This window comes from Rhinatrema bivittatum, chromosome 10 (assembly GCF_901001135.1).
Source record: "Rhinatrema bivittatum chromosome 10, aRhiBiv1.1, whole genome shotgun sequence".
Classification (NCBI taxonomy): Eukaryota; Metazoa; Chordata; class Amphibia; order Gymnophiona; family Rhinatrematidae; genus Rhinatrema; species Rhinatrema bivittatum.
The window spans coordinates 54,334,962-54,354,621 of record NC_042624.1 but is presented as its reverse complement, the minus strand read 5'-3'; the positions used below and the strand labels follow the sequence as shown (position 1 = coordinate 54,354,621).

Sequence of the window (19,660 nt, the reverse complement as noted above, 5' to 3'; positions counted from 1 at the left end):
GAAGTGAGAAACCACCTTTGGAAGGAAGGAGGGGACAGTGCGTAGCTGTATGGATCCCGGTATGAACCTGAGAAAAGGTTCCCGATAGGATAGCACTTGAAGTTCGGAGATGCAACGGGCCAAACATATTGCCACTAGAAATGCAGTCTTCAAGGTTAGGAGTCATAGGGACAGACTGTGGATAGGTCTGAAGGAGGCTCCCGCTAGGAAGTCTAGTACTAGATTGAGGTTCCATAGGGGTACCGGCCACTTTAAGGGTGGTCGGATCTGCTTGACCCCTCTCAGGAAGCGGGAGATCTGGATGAGATGCTAGGCTAATGCCTTCCACTTTGGTTTCGAAGCAGGCCAATGCGGCCACCTGAACCTTGATGGAGTTGAGGGACAACTCCTTCTGTAAGCTGTCCTGCAGGAATTCAAGGATCGTGGTAATCTTGGCTGTCCGCGGAAGATGTCGTGGTCTTCGCACATTCTCCATATTCGTATGTAGGTTAGCGATGTGGAGAACTTGCGTGCTTGGAGCAAGGTGTCAATCACCGCCCTCGAGTATCCGCTCTTCTTCAGGCGTGTTCTCTCAATGGCCAGACCGTAAGAGAGAATAGAGTTGGGTCTTCGTGGAGGATCGGGCCTTGCTGTAGCAGATCCCTGTGTGGGGGTAGGAACAGAGGGCTCCTCACAAGAGTCTTCGCATGTCTACGTACCACGGCCTTCTTGGCCAGTCCGGGGCCACTAGAAGTTCTAGCCCCCTGTGGTGGTCTATCTTGCGGATGATCCCGCCCAATTGTGGCCACGGGGGGAAGGCGTATAGCAGGTCTTTCTGTGGCCAGGTCTGGACAAGGGCATCAATCCTTTGGGATTGTGGTTCTTGTCTGCGACTGAAGAAGTTGGGGACTCGGGCATTGGACCGGGTTGCCAGGAGATCCATGGCTGGGGTTTCTCAGAGGCTTATTATCAACTGGAAGGCTGTGGACGACAGCATCCATTCCCCTGGGTCTACTCTCTCTCTACTGCGGTAGTCCGCAGTGACGTTGTCTTTTCCTGCGATGTGGGCGGCTGAGATCCCTTGTAGGTTTGCTTCCGCCCACGCCAATAGGGGATCTATTTCCAGGGACACCTGTTGGCTTCTGTTCCCCCCTGGCGGTTGATGTAGCCAACTGTTGTGGTATTGTCCGACATTACTGAGAGACACGAGATCTGGTAGCTCGTCTTTGGAAAGAAACACCTCATGGTTCGGTCTTGATCCTCATCAGAGGTGTCAGTGTCCCCTATGGTGAGGCTTATGGCTGAGGGGGAGGGGCACGTCTCTGGGAGGCCTAGAGGGCCCTGGGAGGCTAGGTGGAGGATGTGTCTGTGTAATCTGTGGCAGTTGCATGTGGACAAAAGTGTGTAGACCCTTAAAGAATTCTACCCAGGAGAAGGATCCTGGGTCTAGATTGAAAACCATTGCGTTCCCCAGGGACCCTGTTTGAGGGAGGGTCGTGCTGGGGATAGAGAGGTCTGGGGTACTATCTGTGGATCCGGATTCCTGTACTGGCTGGGGAGGGCCTTGTCCAGGGTCTCCCAGGGCCTCCTCGCACTGTATACACAGGGCTGTGGCCTCCTCGTGCTGCGCAGCTCTTACGTGGCAGGCTAGGCAGAGGGCTTGTGCCTTGGTTTTGTGCGCGCAAGTCGTTGAAATCCCAGTCTGTGCGTTTAATGGGCGCACCGGGAGGCTTATTTATGCGCTCCGGGTGCGCCCAAGATGTGCACGAAGGCCGGGATGCACGCTCACTGAGATGCTCATGCCACTGTGCGCACAACCTTAACCTGTGCAGCTGGTTCAGTTAAGCAGACAGAGCGGCGATCGAGGGGAAATGGAGTCTGTGACCATGCGAGCAAGATGGCGACCACCCCGGAGGGTATCCACATGGGAGGGCCCTCGTATCCGATTGGGGTCTAGCCCTGACTGGGCTGATCAACCCGATGGTACAGATGCCGGCTGGCGATCTGTGCGGCTATCCGAGCCTCGGAGACTGGAGACTTAGAAAAAGTTTTCTACCTTACCTTGTCTCGGCGTTTCCCAGTTTCGTTCTGGGCGGTCTGTGGCTGCGGGGGGAGAGGGAAAGTACCTTCATCGCCGTGCTTGGTATTGCACCCGCTGCCTCTCAGCCACGCCCGTTGCCGGGGGCTAAGTCACACTGGGAACCGACTACCAGACAGAGGCCTATCTCCGAGGGATCTCGGAAATCACCTCAGGAATTCTCAACTGGGGGAGGAGACCCTTAGGTATCACCACAGGATAGCGGGGCTCGTCTGGAGAGGTAAGATTTCTTCTTTGGAATTTTCTTTCTTTGGTTTGAAAACTAACGCTGTGCAAGCGTGTATAGAATCCCAAACTGCTATAGAGACAGAAAATACCGAAGAGCAGAGCTTCCAACTGCTATCAGGAGCACACTATACCCATTGGTCCTGAGTCCATCTGCTACACGCTAGGAAAAAATGTATTAAGTAAAATCCTTTCAAGGCTCATAACTAGGTCTGACTTTTAGGGTGTTAATACAAATTAAGTGGCTAATTTACTAAGCTGCTCTAAAAATTGGCGCTCTAACAGGAACTGCCAATTTTAGCATGGTTTTCTTTACAGTAAACAGAACTTATTTAGTAAAGCATGTTACTAAAGTGTGCTACTGTGTAGCAACACAAGTTAAGTCAGTCCCTAAATTTGTGGATCAAAATGTAAGCACATATCTGATAAATACTCATTATAGACGTGCTGAAAATGAAATTAGTCTGGACCTGAAGGACTAGGTGTACATATGGCTGGACCACCCAGTCACCAACTTATATAGAGGTCAGTGAAATATGAGAAGCACTCAGGTTCCAGATGGAGAAAAAAAAATACACTTGCAAAACATTTAGGACCTTGGAGTTACAACTGTGCTTTTGAAATGCTATTTATCTGCTGGTTGTTCAAATGCGATTTTAACAGCAATGACATAACGCCACAGCTGTTTGAGGCAGCGGCAGGGGGAAAAAAAATGAAAGCTACAGCACCATAAAAGCCTGGCAATTAACACAACCAAACTGACTGAAGCATTTTACAAAATGAATGTTCAATGAATCAGTCACCCTGCCAATGACTCTCTCAAAACTAATCACAAATCACTGTGGTACTCTTCAAACCATACTGGCTAGTGTCTACTTCTGTATTAAAGAAGAAGATCTGTGTGCTACCGAAAGACATGTTAGCCAGTTAAATGAGCCTTTTCTGGCACAAATACACTCTGTGGGAGATGAGCCTCGGCTTTCAAGACTAATTGGTTCCTTGCAGGATTCAAGAGAAACATTCCATTTTCTTATCAAGGATGCCTGAAACTAATGATTTCAATCTGCAAAGAAGAACATTGCCTGGCAAACCTCTCATTACTGTTCTTACTGATAATGAATTATTCAGTGCTGCCTTCCTTTATAATATATTTATGGATTTCCTAAGCCGGTATCTTCTTATTCAAGCAATATATTGATTGCTGTTCCATCAGGTTCACTTGATGGCACTCCTTTATGAAGTATACAGACATAATACTACATAGAGGACAAGCGTGTAACTACTAAACCATTACGACCCACCTCATCGGTTTTAGCAGATACTAATCTGCAACTCAGCACAGGACAATTTCCATGCCACAAACAGATGTAACCTGCAGCATTGTTCGTAGAAACAAAAGTGAAACGTGGCGTTTGTTGCAATCTGTATCATTTGTATCCGTGGGTGCATTTATGTAAAATGACAAGCAGGGTATGAAATACAATTTTATAGTTAAACAATCTCAATCCAAGTATTTATCACTTGTCACCTAATTTCTACAGGTTTGTAATCGAAAGATTGCACTCATCCTCTGTTGTGAAAAACGAACTGCTTAGACAATGTCTATACCAGTAATAGTCAAACACCAGGGATCCATGCCCATTCTCTGCACATTTTGATTTAAATTAGTGCACATATAATTAAGTTACTAGAGAACTTTTTTCATATACTCAACATTTACTGACTTCAGCATTGCTCTAACACATCTTACTGAATGAACATCATTTGTATTCATCAAATCCCTAGTGAAAATCAATTTAATGAACTTGATGGTGTTAAATTAACATGGATTAGCTCAGACGCACAGCAACAAGACTGGAAACTCTCCACAATTTAACACCTGGGTAGTCAAACTGAACAAAGTACTGCAAGCCCTCATGTGAAACTTTGGGTCATCACAAACCTTCTTCAGAACCAATTTGTTAGAAATGTACCCATTACCAAAAGGGACTACTGTATCTTCTTACAAATCAAATATTAACACCAGGAGGTCACATTTGGCAATAGATCACCAGCATGAATCAGAACTTATCAATAAAGATGCCCATATGCTGTTGCATCTTAAGCATTCTGCAGATTGTCAGATGTCTACAGTTCCCAAAGCTTCTTCATCTGCCCTCTTTAACTAGGTCCAGCTCTAACTTAAGAGCTCCACGGGCCTGCATGTTGCATGTAGCCTTCCCTTTTTCTGATACCCTGTGACGCTCCTTCATGCAGATTTCGCATATGTGAAAGTATTCAAGTAATTTACTTCCTTACATTACTTAGTACCATACCAATGTTTTAGATTAAAGGTTCTTCCAACGATTTGGTATATAATCCGAATTTTACAAAAGAAAGGCTGCCAAAAAGCCCTGGTATGCCAACTGTAATACATATAGGAGCAGACCTACCTCCAAACCAGGTTAATTCTTGTGCTATTTTTGGACTGCCCCGCTTATTTTAAGTTAGTTATTAAATGCTTACGTTAATGAGCTATAGCATGGAAGCTTTTAGAAAACATTCTGTATTTTATTATTTTGTATTATTGTCTTGCTTACTCTAATATTTTATGGGGCAATTTTTAAATTTAGTTTTTATTTTATTTTATTTACTATTTTGATAATTTACAAGTGCTTTTATATAATTAAAGTTACTAGTTTTATTAGACCAAGATTAAAACCTGGTCTTAGTCATAATGTAACCAACATGAAGTGATGAACATTTTGTTCAGTATAAAAAAAAGTGTTAAATAAAATAAATAAAAATAGTAAATACAGGAGTATCTGCCTTTAGGCACAGAGGCCAGTACAGCTCCTGCCACTAAGGCATGGAGAGGAGAAGCTACCACTATGGTCCAGCACAAGCCCTTCTCATGAGCCAAGGAAAGTGAGAGTAGAGGTGGCCCTATAAAACTGGAATACTTAGCTAGAAAGGAAAGAAAGGGCAGCAACAGATCACAAAAACATATATCATATCTTCACACCAAAAAATTAACACTGCATTACATTTTCAATTTCCATACCCCTCTCCTCCAAGAACTCACAGCAGCTTAAATCATCCAAAAAAAGAGGCAATAAAATTTATAATACAAAAAAAAAAAAAAAAAAAAAACCTTATAAAAAAAAACACATAAAAACAAAATAAGCAAAAATGATTCTCCTCTTTTGTTCTATTTCCCTGGATCAAAAACATTTTTAGCTGACTCCCAGATTTTTTAAACAATTTTCCATCCATGTAAATATGTTTAACTTTACAATTTGTTCTGTGAGCAGTATAAAAGCGTAATGATCATGTGTGTTCACTATTTTGTATTTTTCAGTTTCCTGTCAGCCTTCTTCCACATACATTTCAGCTGCTCTTTCCATCCCCTATACAGTGTGTATTTTCTAAACGCCTTGGGCAAAACTGACAGGATTTTAAAAAGGTTTTGTGTAGGGTGGGGGAAAAAAAAAGAAAAGGAGCCAGATGCCTGCTTTTCCAATCTGTGAAGGAAACCAAGGCTCTTTTCAAGTAACATGATTAATTTCCATTGGCTACAGAGTGAGAAATGAAGGCTTCAGATCCAAAATTTAAAAAAAAATCCCACACCCAAATGCCTCAGGGAGGTGGTCAGACTACCATGTCACACCATTCAAATTTATTCTACAACGAATCACATTTACTGAACAACATGTCAAGCTGCTTTTGAATATGATGTATGCAAATTTAGAAAAAAAAGTTAGACTAATGACATAGCAATCAAAAGAAAAGCGCAATTTGTGATTTAGAATTTAAAAGTGTGCAATGTTTTCACACATTTTTTTTAAATACTAGAATTTCCGACATCTAATTACTGAATGTTAGTAAAAGCCAGCCTTACCTGTAACGAACATGAAAGCCATGATCTTCACGCATGCTTACCAAAACACTTTCCTCCATCGAGTTGCATTATCAGCAAAGAAATGCTAATACTGAACGTGTGTGGAGGGCAAGCCAAGCCCTTTGAGATGGAGGAATGTTTTCAGAACATTGTCACAGTTAATAAATTAATGCGCTGGCATTAATACATTTTAAGCTCCCAGACGTAATGCTCTCTTCTTTATTAATAGCAAAAGAAGGTCAATGACAGACAGCTCAGAAATTTGTCCCGAGTTCTTGTGTCTGTGGGCCCTTTCAACTCCAGTCAGCAGCGGGTCTGCAAAGGGAACACAAGATGCTTTTCTTGAAGTCTCAGTTTCAAAAAGCAACCCATAACCACCCTCCGCTTCTGCAACACACTACAGCAAAAAGGCAAGCCTTGCTGACTGTGCAGTCTCAAATCGCTCTGTGACAGAGAAGCATGTGTCTCATTGTAACCATAGTGATCCCAGCATGGAGGCATCTGAAAAGAAAAGTGAGAACAGATTTTCCCTCAAGGTACTATGCTGCCTAAATTAAAACATTTTAATTAAGCTGCCATTATTATTCATTGTAATTCCCTGGAGCAAAGCAGGATTTAATCCATAAAGGATGTTAGATAAATGCTACCCAACAAATCAAGAACAAAAAGAAAAAAGTTACAATAGTTTTACAAAATATGACGCTCCTTCCTAGACTAAGTTCTCGATGCTATAAAATTTACATAGCTTTACTTTCCAGTCTACCCGTGCTCCCTCAGAGCCTTAACTTCTTTTGACATTAGAGACTTTCCTGATTTTCCACAATAGCACAGTAAATGACGGCAGATAAAGACCATTGGCTCATGCAGGCTGCCCAGCTGCCTTCCTCTGTGGAGCTCTACTACTTCTGGGAACATAAAGCATAAATTAGACCAACTGCCAGCTCTCCCAATCCCAAGTCTTTTACCCAATCTTTAACTCTGTTCCTACCCACTACCCTCTACCTCTGTCCCAAGCACGTTTCATTATTATTGTGCAGGTCTCTGCCACTTCGGCTAGTTGGCGATTCCAGGCACTGCCATTTTCCTCTTTGGTTCTTCCATAGTGCAACAGTGAGGCCCCTCACAAGGCCACACAGCCACCAAAATTAGTGAGGCAGTTGTCCCAAACATCTGGCCACCCCATGCATGACGTTCGTGCTGCAGAAGCCATTTTAGAGGAAAATGTTTTGTTTCGTTTGTCTATGTGCGAGTCTTAATACCAAGCAATGTACTTGAAACACAGCCAGTGTCAGTTCAGAAGAGAGAAGGTCTCCTCAATTCAAGACATTTGAGAGAGAAGCTCCAAAGTTTTAAACAATTAAAAAAAATAATTTTTTTTTTTAATTTAAAACTAGTGAACAATGATTATACTGGACCATGCACTAAGACAGCAGACACGGGATGTGTGGGCAATCTGTGCTTGTTATACGATTGTCACATATCACATCTCTGCGGTTTATGGCTCAGCAAAGCAGTAAGTGAATCTTTTTTACCCCCACTTCTGGTATCTTCTATAATAAGTAATGTATCCCTACCCAGATCGGTCACAAAGGGTGTGCGCCAGTTTTGGAGCTGGGCACCAGTCTCTCGGTAAGGTTCAAAAAAAATGCTCAAGCAGATGATGTAGTGGACTAGGCCTAGGAGGAAGGAAGGGTGATGTTTGGCCAAGCAGAGACCGAGAGGGAAATTGTCATACCACACTCAAAAATAAGAACATAAGAAATTGCCATGCTGGGTCAAACCAAGGGTCCATCAAGCCCAGCATCCTGTTTCCAACAGTGGCCAATCCAAGTCATATGTACCTGGCAAGTACCCAAATGCTAAGTAGATCCCATGTTAACTGCCGCCAAGATTGGAAGTGGCTATTCCCTAAGTCCACTTGATTAACAGCAGTTAATGAACTTCTCCAAGAACTTAACCAAACTTTTTTTTTAAACCCAGCTACACTAACTGTACTAACCACATCCTCTGGCAATAAATTCCAGAGCTTAATTGTGCATTGAGTGAAAAAAATTCTCTGATTAGTTTTAAATGTGCTACTTGTTAATTTCATGGATTGCCCCCTAGTCCTACTAATAATCGATTCACATTTACCTGTTCTAGACCTCTCATAATTTTAAAGACCTCTATCATATCCCCCAATCAGCCATCTCTTTTCTAGGTTGAACAGCCCTAACCTCTTTAGCATTTCCTCATGATCTAGGGACTCTTCACATTAAGTGTGACTAGCATAAGCAGCTGTTAAATCCAAAAGCAGGCCCTTACAATTATCTAATAGTATCACAGCCTACAAAACAATGGTAAACAAACACTAGAGCTGTCTAAGACCTATAAATGAATAGTCATCTTAAATTAAAAGGATCTCCAATTCAGATAGCTCTGTGTCTGGAAATAGGTCACATGACCTATCATGACAGTCTAGAAGGGAGATCTTGTGTCTTCAAGGAAGAGCCTCTGAAGTCACAGTTGTGCTTTAATGAAGTCTTTTACTAGTAATTGAATCTCATTTCTAAGAGATGAAAAAAAAAAAGCATTAAAGTAAATCCACAAGACGATTTACAAACTCAATATACAAACAAATTAGGTCCAAAAGGAAAGGAGGGCTGCAGAACAAGCAAACTGGAATACCTTTGTTAAAAACAAAAAAAACAACCAAAAAAAGTGTTAAGCTAAATAAATTTGGCAGTGCAAAAATAAATGGAAGATTTCAATTACCCCAATATTGACTGGGTAAATGTAACATCAGGGCATGCTAGAGACATAAAATTCCTGGATGGAATACACGACTGCTTCATTGAGCAATTGGTTCAGGAACCAACAAGAGAGGGAGCTATTTTTGATTTAATTCTTAGTGGGGCACAGGATTTGGTGAGAGAGGTAACTGTGATGGGGCCACTTGGAAATAGTGATCATAACATGATCAAATTTAAACTAATGACTGGAAAGGGAATAATAAGTAAATCTACAACTAACACTAAATTTTCAAAAGGGAAACTTTAATAAAATGAGGAAAACAGCAAAAAACTGAAAGGTGCAGCTGCAAAGGTTAAAAGTGTACAACAGGCATGAACATTGTTTAAAAATACAATCCTAGATGCGCAGTCCATATGTATTCCATGCATTAAGAAAGGTGGGAGGAAGGCAAAATGATTACAGGCATGGTTAAAAGGTGAGGTGAAAAAGATGGAAAATAGTAAAGAGTGGAGTGCCTCAGGGATCTGTACTTGGACCGGTGCTTTTCAATATATTTATAAATGATCTAGAAAGGAATATGACGAGTGAGGTTATCAAATTTGCAGATGATACAAAATTATTCAGAATAGTTAAATCACAAGCAGATCGTGATATACTGCAGGAGGATCTTGCAAGACTGGAAAATTGGGCATCCAAATGGCAGATGAAATTTAATGTGGACAAGTGCAAGGTGTTGCATATAGGGAAAAATAACCCATGCTGTAGTTACACAATGAAAAAGATCTAGGCATCATAGTAGATAATACTTTAAAATCATCTGCTCAGTGTGCAGCAGTAGTCCAAAAAGCAAACAGAATGTTAGGAATTATTAGGAAGGGAATGGTGAATAAAACAAAAAATGTCATAATGCCTCTATCACACCATGGTGAGACTGCATCTTGAGTACTGTGTACATTTCTGGTCACCGAATCTCAAAAAAGATATAGTTGCAATGGAGAAGGTACGGAGAAGGGCGACCAAAATGATAAAGGGAACGAAATAGCTCCCATACGAGGAAAGGCTAAAGACGTTAGGGCTGTTCAGCTTGGAGAAGAGACCGCTGAGGTCTTTAAAATCATGAGTGGTTTAGAATAGGTAAATGTGAATCAGTTTACTCTTTCAGATAGAGGACTAGAAGGCACTCCATGAAGTTATTTAAAACTAATCTGAGAAAATTCTTGTTCACTCAATGCACAATTAAGCTCTGGAATTTGATGCCAGGGGATGTGGTTAGTGCAGTCAGTGTAGCTGGGTTTTAAAAAAAAGGTTTGGACAAGTTCTTGGAAGTGGAGAAGTTAATTAACTATTAATCAAGCTGTCTTAGGGAATAGCCACTGCTACTACTGGCATCAGTAGAATGGAATCTACTTAGTGTTTGGGTTCTTGCCAGGTACTTGTAACCTGGATTGGCCACTGCGGGAAACAGGATGCTGGGCTTCATGGGCCCTCGGTCTGACTCTGTATGGCAACTCCTTATGTTCTAAATGCCAGAGAAAAGTTAACAGAAAAATAAAGAAAATGTTTAAAGAACTGCAGCACAAGACAACGTTCTCATGGGAGAACATAAAAAGTTGCCATATTGAGTCAGACTGAGGGTCCATCAAGCCCAGTATCCTGTTCCCAATCCAGGTTACAAGTACCGCAAGTACGCAAACATTAAGTAGATTCCTTGGCTACTAAAGCTGGTAGTAAGCAGTGGCTATTCCCTAAGTCAATTTGATTAGCAGCAGTTTATAGACTTCTCCAGGAACTTATTCAAACCCAGCTACACTAAATGCCCTAACCACATCCTCCACAATGAACACACAATGTAATCGAGTGAAAAAAATTTCTACGTTTTGTTTTTCAATGTGCTACTTGCTAACTTCATGGCGTGCCCCTTAGTCCTACTATTATCTGAAAGAGTAAATAACCGAGTCACATGTACCCATTCTAGTCATCTCATGATTTTATAGACATCTATCATATCCACCCTCAGCCTTTTAGTATCCAGTAATAAAAAAAAATGTTGAGGAGCTAGTTTCAATAGCAACACCACTAGCACTCCGTTAACTATTAGGAATGTGTATTTTCAGATAACTTTTCACAACAGTATGGAGACACTGCATTAAGTTCAGTGTGCTATGGAAAAAAGTTTGTCATTAGTGATTTAACTAGGGCAGTGTGAAGGCAGCTACCCTACGTGCAGAGCTCCAGGTATCTAACTGAGAATTCAAAACTAAAGCTAGTAAGGTATTTATTTTGGTATTTTTACAGATGATAGTACTAGGCAGCAGAATAGTTAGTGGAAATTAAGTCCACGATTACTATCACTATAAAAACAGACAGACAATCTGAACTTCCGTATGAACCGCAGTGAACAATGACAGAGCACAGAAATGTCATGCTGTTCATGAAACCTGCCCCAGGCACAAATATATCTCGTTACACCACTGTTTCTATTTCTAAATTTACAAACCCAATGTATGCAGCTCTGGCTAGAAAGCATACACCACTGGACACACTAAATTATAATTTGCATTTATAAGTAACACTGTTTGAGAAACCAAATAAAAACAAACAAAAAAAAAAACCATGCTCACATGACCAAACCTAGGACCTTATTCACCATCTTTCCTAATAAAAAAACCAAAAACAAACACGTGCTCTGTTTGAATTAGTTATTGAATGTTTACCACTTTGTTCTTATTTTCAATGACAAAAAATGTATAAAAAATGTATAAAAAATGCCAAAATGTTCGGAGTCCATATTTTTTTTTTTTTTTAACAGAACCCATTTTTCGTTCAAGAACAGTTGGCTGCTATAAAATAGTTTTACTGTCATAGGAACAAGCTGGGGCAGGAAACTGGGCGTAGCAAAAACATAGAACCACCACAAAAATGTTAATAAGTACATTTCAGCAACTACGCACTGCAGTTCTATACTAATGGGAAGGAAAGCACAGGACCAGAATAAAAGGACCCCTGGAACACAAAGAAACATTTGTTACAGCTTGTTAAAGGAAAAATCAAATTGCCTCTTAACGCCAAATATTACATTTTGAGAACTAAGGAGGGAACGAAGCTCTCTTTTACCAGATTAGAATCCTTTTAATACAACAAAAACTTACTGCTTAATACAATTGATTTGCTTTAAAGCAATTTATAATAATTTTAAAATAAAATAAATGAAATTTGAACAAATGCTGTTCACGTCAATATTTTCAAAGAAAATCAAAATCTACAGGAGCTCCTTTTCTGTTTTCCTCAATAAATCCAAGCATAAAACTAGCACAAGCGGTGAATTGTGAAGAAACATCCACAGCTGGGAAGCCCACTCTTGAGAGTACGAATGTAACAATGCAAAAAGCAGACAGCAGGTCAAAGTCCACATCTGCACATAAGAGCAGTTTAGTGTCTCAAGCAGGACCAGGCAAAGTTTTTTGCTTTATAACGGAGGCCACATTACTGGCTCTTGCAGGCAACAGGAGGGGGTCCACCTTGGATCTCTTCCACTCTTCGGCTGCCAGCGGGACGATAACTGCTGGTGGCCCCAAAGGGTCCTCTCTCCCTGTGCCCGAGCTGTCCTTGATCTGCCTCACACACACAATATTGGGCCATCGATGGCCCAAGAAGATCAAGGGAACTCAATATGGTTAGGCGAGTGGGGAAAAAAAAACAACCCCAAAAAAAACATAGCGACAGGCTTTATTGCCCAACCTTCATTTCAAGCCTGGTCTCATTCTACATATTATTGTCTTGTGAAAAACTATGAGCATAAACTTCAAAAGTGTTTTAGATCCGGTCAAGCAAACAAATGTGTGTCACGAAACTACATAAATCTTGGTATGAAAAGCAGGCAAAGGTTAAAATTATTTTAGAAAAATGGCACCAGCAGAAAAAAAAAGCCTTTTCTTTTTTGTACTCTTTGTAGGTGTATTTTGCACAAGTGACTGTAGAGGTGTATCTGGCTGGCTGTCTATCCATCCATCCATATGTATTTAGGAGGCCATGGGTTCCTGTGATCTGCACTTGCATGGCTTGAAGTCTGAATACACAATGGCACGGGAGGCACCAAGCAGCACGGTACCAAGGAACCCGTGCCATGCACCAAGCTGAGAAGCCAACAGCGCATGGTGAATGGGGAGCCCATGCTGCACTTGCTCAAGTGAAAGCAACGTTAGAGATGGGAAACAGAGCGGCAGACCAGTGCGGGGAGCCCAAGCCCTGTCTAGCAACGTGGAGGAGGAGATGGGGATGCGGATAAGGGAGAGAGTGGGGGAAGGAAGAGTCAGAGACCACTGACAAGCAGACAGTGCAAGAGGAAAGTGTGGCTCACAGACACTCACCACTAGGGCCACTGGAAGAGGCAGGGAAGATGGTCAACTGCATGAGGATGCCAAAACACCAGCAGAGATTTGGGGGGGGGGGGGGGGGGGGAGGAAATGCCAGTGCTCCACGCTCTACAGCAGCAGTACGAGTAGTTTTGAGCATTCATGTCAGAGGGGGAAATCCCACTCAGGGGGTGGCAACACCAGAGGGGATCCTGCCTGAGGTACTGCCCAGGTAACCATAACCCATACCCACCCAAAACGCTTGCTTGCAAACACAGAATTTTAGTCGATCTGGCAAGGAACACACTTATATGTAACGTTTCTAGCATGCACCAGAATTTAAGTTTTAAAAATGTTTTCTCTTATTTTCGTTTTGAAATTTTTTGCTCCTCTTCCCCTTCCTTCCTCCTGTAACCTGGCAGCTGCTTCAGCCCCAGCAATAAATTTTAAATACCTAGGAATTTTCCAGCCCTGGGCAGAGGTATAGGGCATAGGCAAGCCCTATTAAATAAGATTAGCCAAAAAATAATTGGATCACCAGTATTGCTTTTTGCACCTTGGGATAGAATGAAGCATTTTCTCCAAGCAGAAGCAGCATACAAGTCCTCACATATGGGTGACATCATCTGATGGCGTGTGCCCATTGAAGATTCCTTCAAAGCTGACATGCTCTAAGCATGTCAGAAGCTTTTGACATGCTCTAAGCATGTCAGAAGCTTTTGACATGCTCTAAGCATGTCAGAAGCTTTTGACATGCTCTAAGCATGTGTGCACCATCCCACATCACGGTTGTTACAGGGGGACCCTTCAGGTTTAGCTTTTCTGTGCAGCCAAATGGCCACATGATTCTCTCAACTGAAGTTTTGCAGGGCGTCTCGGTTCGCTTTTTCACATCTCTTCTGGATGTCTCCAAAAGAAAAAGAAAAAGAAAAAAGAAGACTAAAGGCATCAGAAAGTACCCTTAGTGCATAATAGATGTATGCTCCGCCTGGGGAAAGACTATAATGTCTTGGGAGTATTGTATGTGTGGGAAAAGTACTCCCAGAAAACATCATTCCTACCTAGAGCTCACGAAGAAGTTCTTTGGCATCAGAGGTATCAACATCAAAAGAGCCCAGGAGCTGCACCAAATGCAGCAGAGCTGGACTATTGAGTGAGGCCTACTTTTTTTTTTTTTTACTTATTTTATCTTAAACTTTTTATCTTAATTTGAATTAACTTTTACTTCTGATTTCATAAAGTTTTTTTTTACCTTTGCACTGCTTGCTTTTATTGATGTTATTTCTCTCTCTTGATTTTATGTAACTTGCCACTATGTTATTTGATTTTGTAAACCGTTGACTGATTACAGAACAGCGGTATATAAACACATTAAATAAATAAATTGTGGGAAGCATTAATTTCCCTTGATGTTAAGCAGCCATGGCGGTCAGGGAAATAGATCATCTAGCTCCTCCCATCCAATGAAGGCGAAGTTCTCTGCTTTAGCAGTACCAAGGAGTACCAATGCCAGGCCACATCTGCATCAGTCCCTGTCCGATATTGGGAGCAGAAAGATTGTCTGCGTCCATAAAACCCCTGAAGGGTGCCTGAGAAGACAGCTCACCCTTGCATTGATCTTGGGTATCACAACAATTTCTAAAGGCCCAGATGAGATATTTCTCAAGTATCCCAATAAACTGTGACCATTCTTCCTGCTTCCTATGCAGGCAATTTTTGAGGAATTGAAGTGTCCAAGCGGTGTTGTATTACAGGACTTCAAGCATCAGTGAATTGGTAGCCTTGCAAACTGAGGTCCAGCTTCTGCAGGAGACTTACATAACCTGGCAGAATGGCCCCGATGTTGGGTCCTGAAGAGGTACTGGCTCTGAGAACTTCCAAACTAGTGTCATCTTCCAGGGGGGAGAGAAGAGCTCTCTCATGGAACAGAAGTTCATGGGGTCTAGATGCCACCAGGCTAGGGTTACCCTCCTGTTTCTGAATCCCCCAAGGAGACTGTGGCAGTACCCATCCATAAAATCCCACATAAGAGATAGATGAGAATGAAGACCACCACCACCAGTAGTTTAAATTAAAAAGGCCACTGTGCTGTGCTTCAGACCTTCTCCATGCTAGTCCACACTCACCCTCCTCATCTAGGAGGTATTCATTTAGGGCGCCAATGAGACTTCTATTCTACGAGGTGTTACCCTTAGCTGTCTTGCCTTAGCAGCAAGGACCTTGCTCTCACCCCAGAGAGCAGAAGGTCCAGAAGCTTCAACCTGCATCCCAGCTAATAATTGGGACAGGGTTTTGACTGCATCCAGTAGAGCATTGCCATGATCCCAGTACCTGTGCCAGAGAGCCTTCCTGCTGGGGGGGGGGGGGGGGCAGGAAGGCTCTTTTATATAAAAAGCTGGCTCAGAATAACTTCAGTATCTAATTCTTAATGATATGCACTGTGATTTTATATCAAAAAACAAAAGTTCTCACAAAAATTATCAAACCAATATCTCAATCAATAAGACTAGGGCAACACTAACCTTACATCCAGAGCAAAGAACAAGATGAAAACTAATCAACATATAATCATTTGACAGCTACACACACAATACCCTCAAAAACAAGACACTTACATAACATATATAATGCACATTCAAACTACAAAACCACATAAAAACTTCAAAATGTCCATACTACAAAAGTCACACATGAAAGCTATACATTTTTATATTGCCTGTCCTTGTCTAGAAATTAAAATGTATTACAAAAAAATTCAAGGACACTGCCCTGATGGCTGTATCAATCAAATCTGGCCAGAATAATCTCCTTCCAAAATCCTCCAATTCAAATTGCCCCTGAATGAGGACAATTTTGCTGGCCAGCCAATCAGGTAGCAAAGTTCCATGCAAATAAAGCAGGGAGGAACAAGCTTGTATCTTGTGTGTCAAGAAGCTATCCAGATGTGGACACAGGTCTCTCTCAAAGAATAGTCCAAAAAGCCATGTATCTGTTAGGCAAGAACATCTGGCAGACAGATAAAGTTGGATCCTGGAACCACACAAATGGTTCATGGACAGAGGAGCAGGAAAGCATATATTCCAGATCAGTGGTGTTTGCATTAGTCTTAAATCTATCAGTTACTGCAATGCCTTTTATCTGGGCTTACCTGGGAGGGTGTTAAGGAAGCTGCAGGTAATACAAAATACGGCCACAAGAATTCTGTGTGGGAGATCTTGGAGGGAGGCTGCAGCGTCCTTTTTGAGGCGACTGCACTGGCTACCAATTAAAGTCATGCTGTAAGGTTAATTGCTTGGTTTTGGCATTCACGAGTTTTAGAGGGCTTTGTTCCCAGCAGTTATCTAACCAGTTGAGTTGGAGATGCTCTAATCGTCCTTTAAGATCTAGGCAGCAATTGATAGTGCAACTCCCCCGGTGAGGGCAGAGAGCAGAATCAAGAATTTTCTTCAATAGTGCCAATATAGTGGAATAAGATGCCAACTGAAATCAGGGAAGAGAGAACTGATGAAGTTACATAGGATTTCTAGGGTGTAGGAGGATGGTAGGTAAGATAACTGGATGACCAGATATTGATTTTTAATGATAGCTGTAGAATTACCATTGTTTTGTGTGTTGTAGTTTAATGTTTTAATTTTGCACATCACTTTGGGCAGTTACTGAAATCTGTAAAGCAATTAACATTTTAAAATAAATTCCATGAGTGCAGAATACCCGTGGTAGATGTGTTCTTATCTCCTTTTATTAGAGAGGTCCAGAACCTCTGCTCCAAAAGACAAATGAGCATTGTGTGTGCCTTCTTTCTAAATTAAAAAGAGAAAGTCTTCTGTATGCTCATCATCCAGCTCCTCTTGTGGTAAAAAATTCTTGCATGATCACCCAAGTCTTTTTGATCATGATCCTCATAGCCTCCTCTGGACAAGACAGATTTGGTTTCTCCTCCTCTGGGAGTTATCCAGAGAACCAAGTCATATTGAGGAATTCCATAAGTCTCATCACTCAAAACCAGGGAACACTGCCATCCTAACATCAGTTCCCTAGACCTCACAGCTTAGATATTGAGAAAACACAGCAGTGAATTCCCTTAACCTGGCTGACAATGTCTCTCAAATTCTTCTGGCCTCATGCAAGGATTCCACAGGGAAATTATACAGGCTTTGAATGGAGAATATTTGCCTTTTGGTTGAGGTAAAAAATATCTATATATAGATATGTGCCTGGGGCAGGTTTCATGAACAGCATCCCCCGAGGCTGACATTTCTGTGCTCTGTCATTGTTCACTGCTGTCGCACGGAAGTTCAGATTGTCCTCAGATTGGCTCATTGCCACCAAAACTGCTTTGTGCATCGGTACTGTTTTCTGACTGCTTCCCCCCAACCTTTTTCGGGAGAGCTATACATCATGCTTATTCTCGGAAAAAGCAAGCATTACTTGCCTGTAATAGGTGTTTTCTGATGACAGCAGGCTGCAAGTCTTCATAGAACCAGCTCACCTCCCCATACGTATGTTTAGCTATTTCAAAACTGAAGGGGACCCACAAGACATCTGATACAGGACTGCATTCACATACTCTGAATATGCCAAAAGCTTCTTCAACCTTTCAAGAAATGTTTACTAGCCAGGTTCCTTCAGCTAGCGGCACCCACCCACAAGCATTTACATACTGCCATCCTCAGAGAACACCTGCTACAGGGAAGCAACTTTTGCTATCCCCAATATACACAAAATGGGAGAAAGCTCAGAGAGTAGAGGTTTTCAACTGTGCTCTCGAGTAGCAAGAGAAAACACATACAATGGAGGTATTATATGCAAAATTGTTTCATGCATATTTATTCTGGATATCCCAAAAACCCGACTGCATAGAGCAAGGATAGCCAACTCCAGTCCTCAAGAGCCACACGCAGGTCTGATTTCCAGAATCCACAATAAATATGCATGAGATAGATTTGCATATAACAGAGGAAGTACATGCAAATCAATCTCATGCATATTCATTGTGGATTTCCTGAAAGCCAGGCCTGTTTATGGCTCTTGAAGACGAGTTGGCCACTTCTGGGCTAGAGGGTACTTGAGGACAGAGCTGAAAACCACTGCCTTAATGTATCTGGTCCAAGTGATTAATTGCTATTTTAAAGTTAGCAATCTCGTATCCTGATTGGAGTCACAGTATTTCTTGCATTAATTTTATAGTTATATATACACACACACACATTAGTATGCACATTTTTCAATTTCTGGGCAGTTTAGAATGAGGGTAATGTAAGAATGATTAGAGTGAACACACCCATGTGACTCACAAGCAAAAAACTGGTTCTGAGCCATTTTATAATAAAAATGTTACTCTCCTGCGTAAACGAGCCAACAGCTAGCTATAGGCAAGAAAAGCTTTCATTATTGTACCAAACCAACTTAGTTTTGAAAAAGCTTTGGTAACCAAATTGTATATTCTAATTTGAGGATTCGCGTGTTGTCCTGCTTTGAAGGAAAAAGAAATCTGTGACGTGGAAATTGGATTCAAGGTTTTCCAGCCTCCTTTGTCCGCAGCATTGACCGACTTCAGTTTCATGAACTGGGTATGAAAACAAGAGCAAGCCTAGCGCTCAAATTACATAGGCAGGGACTGCCAATCAAGATGCAATATTTGAGTCTTCATCCAAAGTCAGATTACAGCAAGTAATATATGAAATTATGTCACTCTTAGCAGGGGTGGTCAACTCTGGTCCTTGAGTGCCAGAAACAGGCAGGCCAGGTTTTAAGGAAATCCACAATGAAAAAGCTTGACAGAGTTGCACCCAGTGGAGGCAGAGCATGCAAATTTCTCTCATGCATATTCATGGTGGATATCCTGAAAACCAGGCCTGTTTGTGGCTCCCAAGGACCGTAACTGGCCACCCCTGTTTTATAGTATGAGCAGCTCCTATCATCAAGCTGTTAAGTCATGGTTGTACTACAGCAACGATTCTAGAAGTATTTTGAAAGCAGAAAGTTTATCTCCATAAAACAAAAGAAAAAAGTTATATCTTCAGTTGTACTACTGCTTTTAGAATCTATGAAAGGGAGTAAAATTCAAATACTACCCATACATGGGATACAGTGCATGCAAGGAATTCAGTAAAGGCGGTAAGACAGGATTCAGAATACCAGAACAGTATCAAGCAGAAACAGGAACTGAACATCTAGGTGCACACGCATACAGCTTTGGGAGGGAAACAAATAAAAACTTGTTAAGAGTTAACTGCTCAAGTTATACGGTAGTTTGTTCCCATGACAAATGTACAGGATAATCACGAAAAGCAATACTAAAATGGAAAAGAAATAGCATCAGCATTCACCATGGGTGGTATGTTCCCATAAAACAGAACGCAGTGATGCAAAGCATGTGGACATGCGAAATAC

The 19,660-nt window shown here is 41.6% G+C and overlaps 1 protein-coding gene across 4 annotated transcripts in view; it reads right to left on the bottom strand.

Annotated features, from left to right (window-relative positions):
• Positions 1-19,660, bottom strand: part of GPSM2 (G protein signaling modulator 2) — a 110,338-nt gene that overhangs the window by 85,001 nt on the left and 5,677 nt on the right. For 2 of the 4 annotated variants that reach the window (XM_029618055.1, XM_029618054.1), the window contains exon 2: positions 6,183-6,497. The exons of the other annotated variants lie outside the window; for them this stretch is intronic. In XM_029618055.1, coding sequence (XP_029473915.1) covers positions 6,183-6,241 — 59 coding nt within the window. In that variant the 5' untranslated portion in view covers positions 6,242-6,497. The remainder of the gene's footprint in view (positions 1-6,182; positions 6,498-19,660) is intronic. 4 annotated transcript variants of the gene reach the window in all.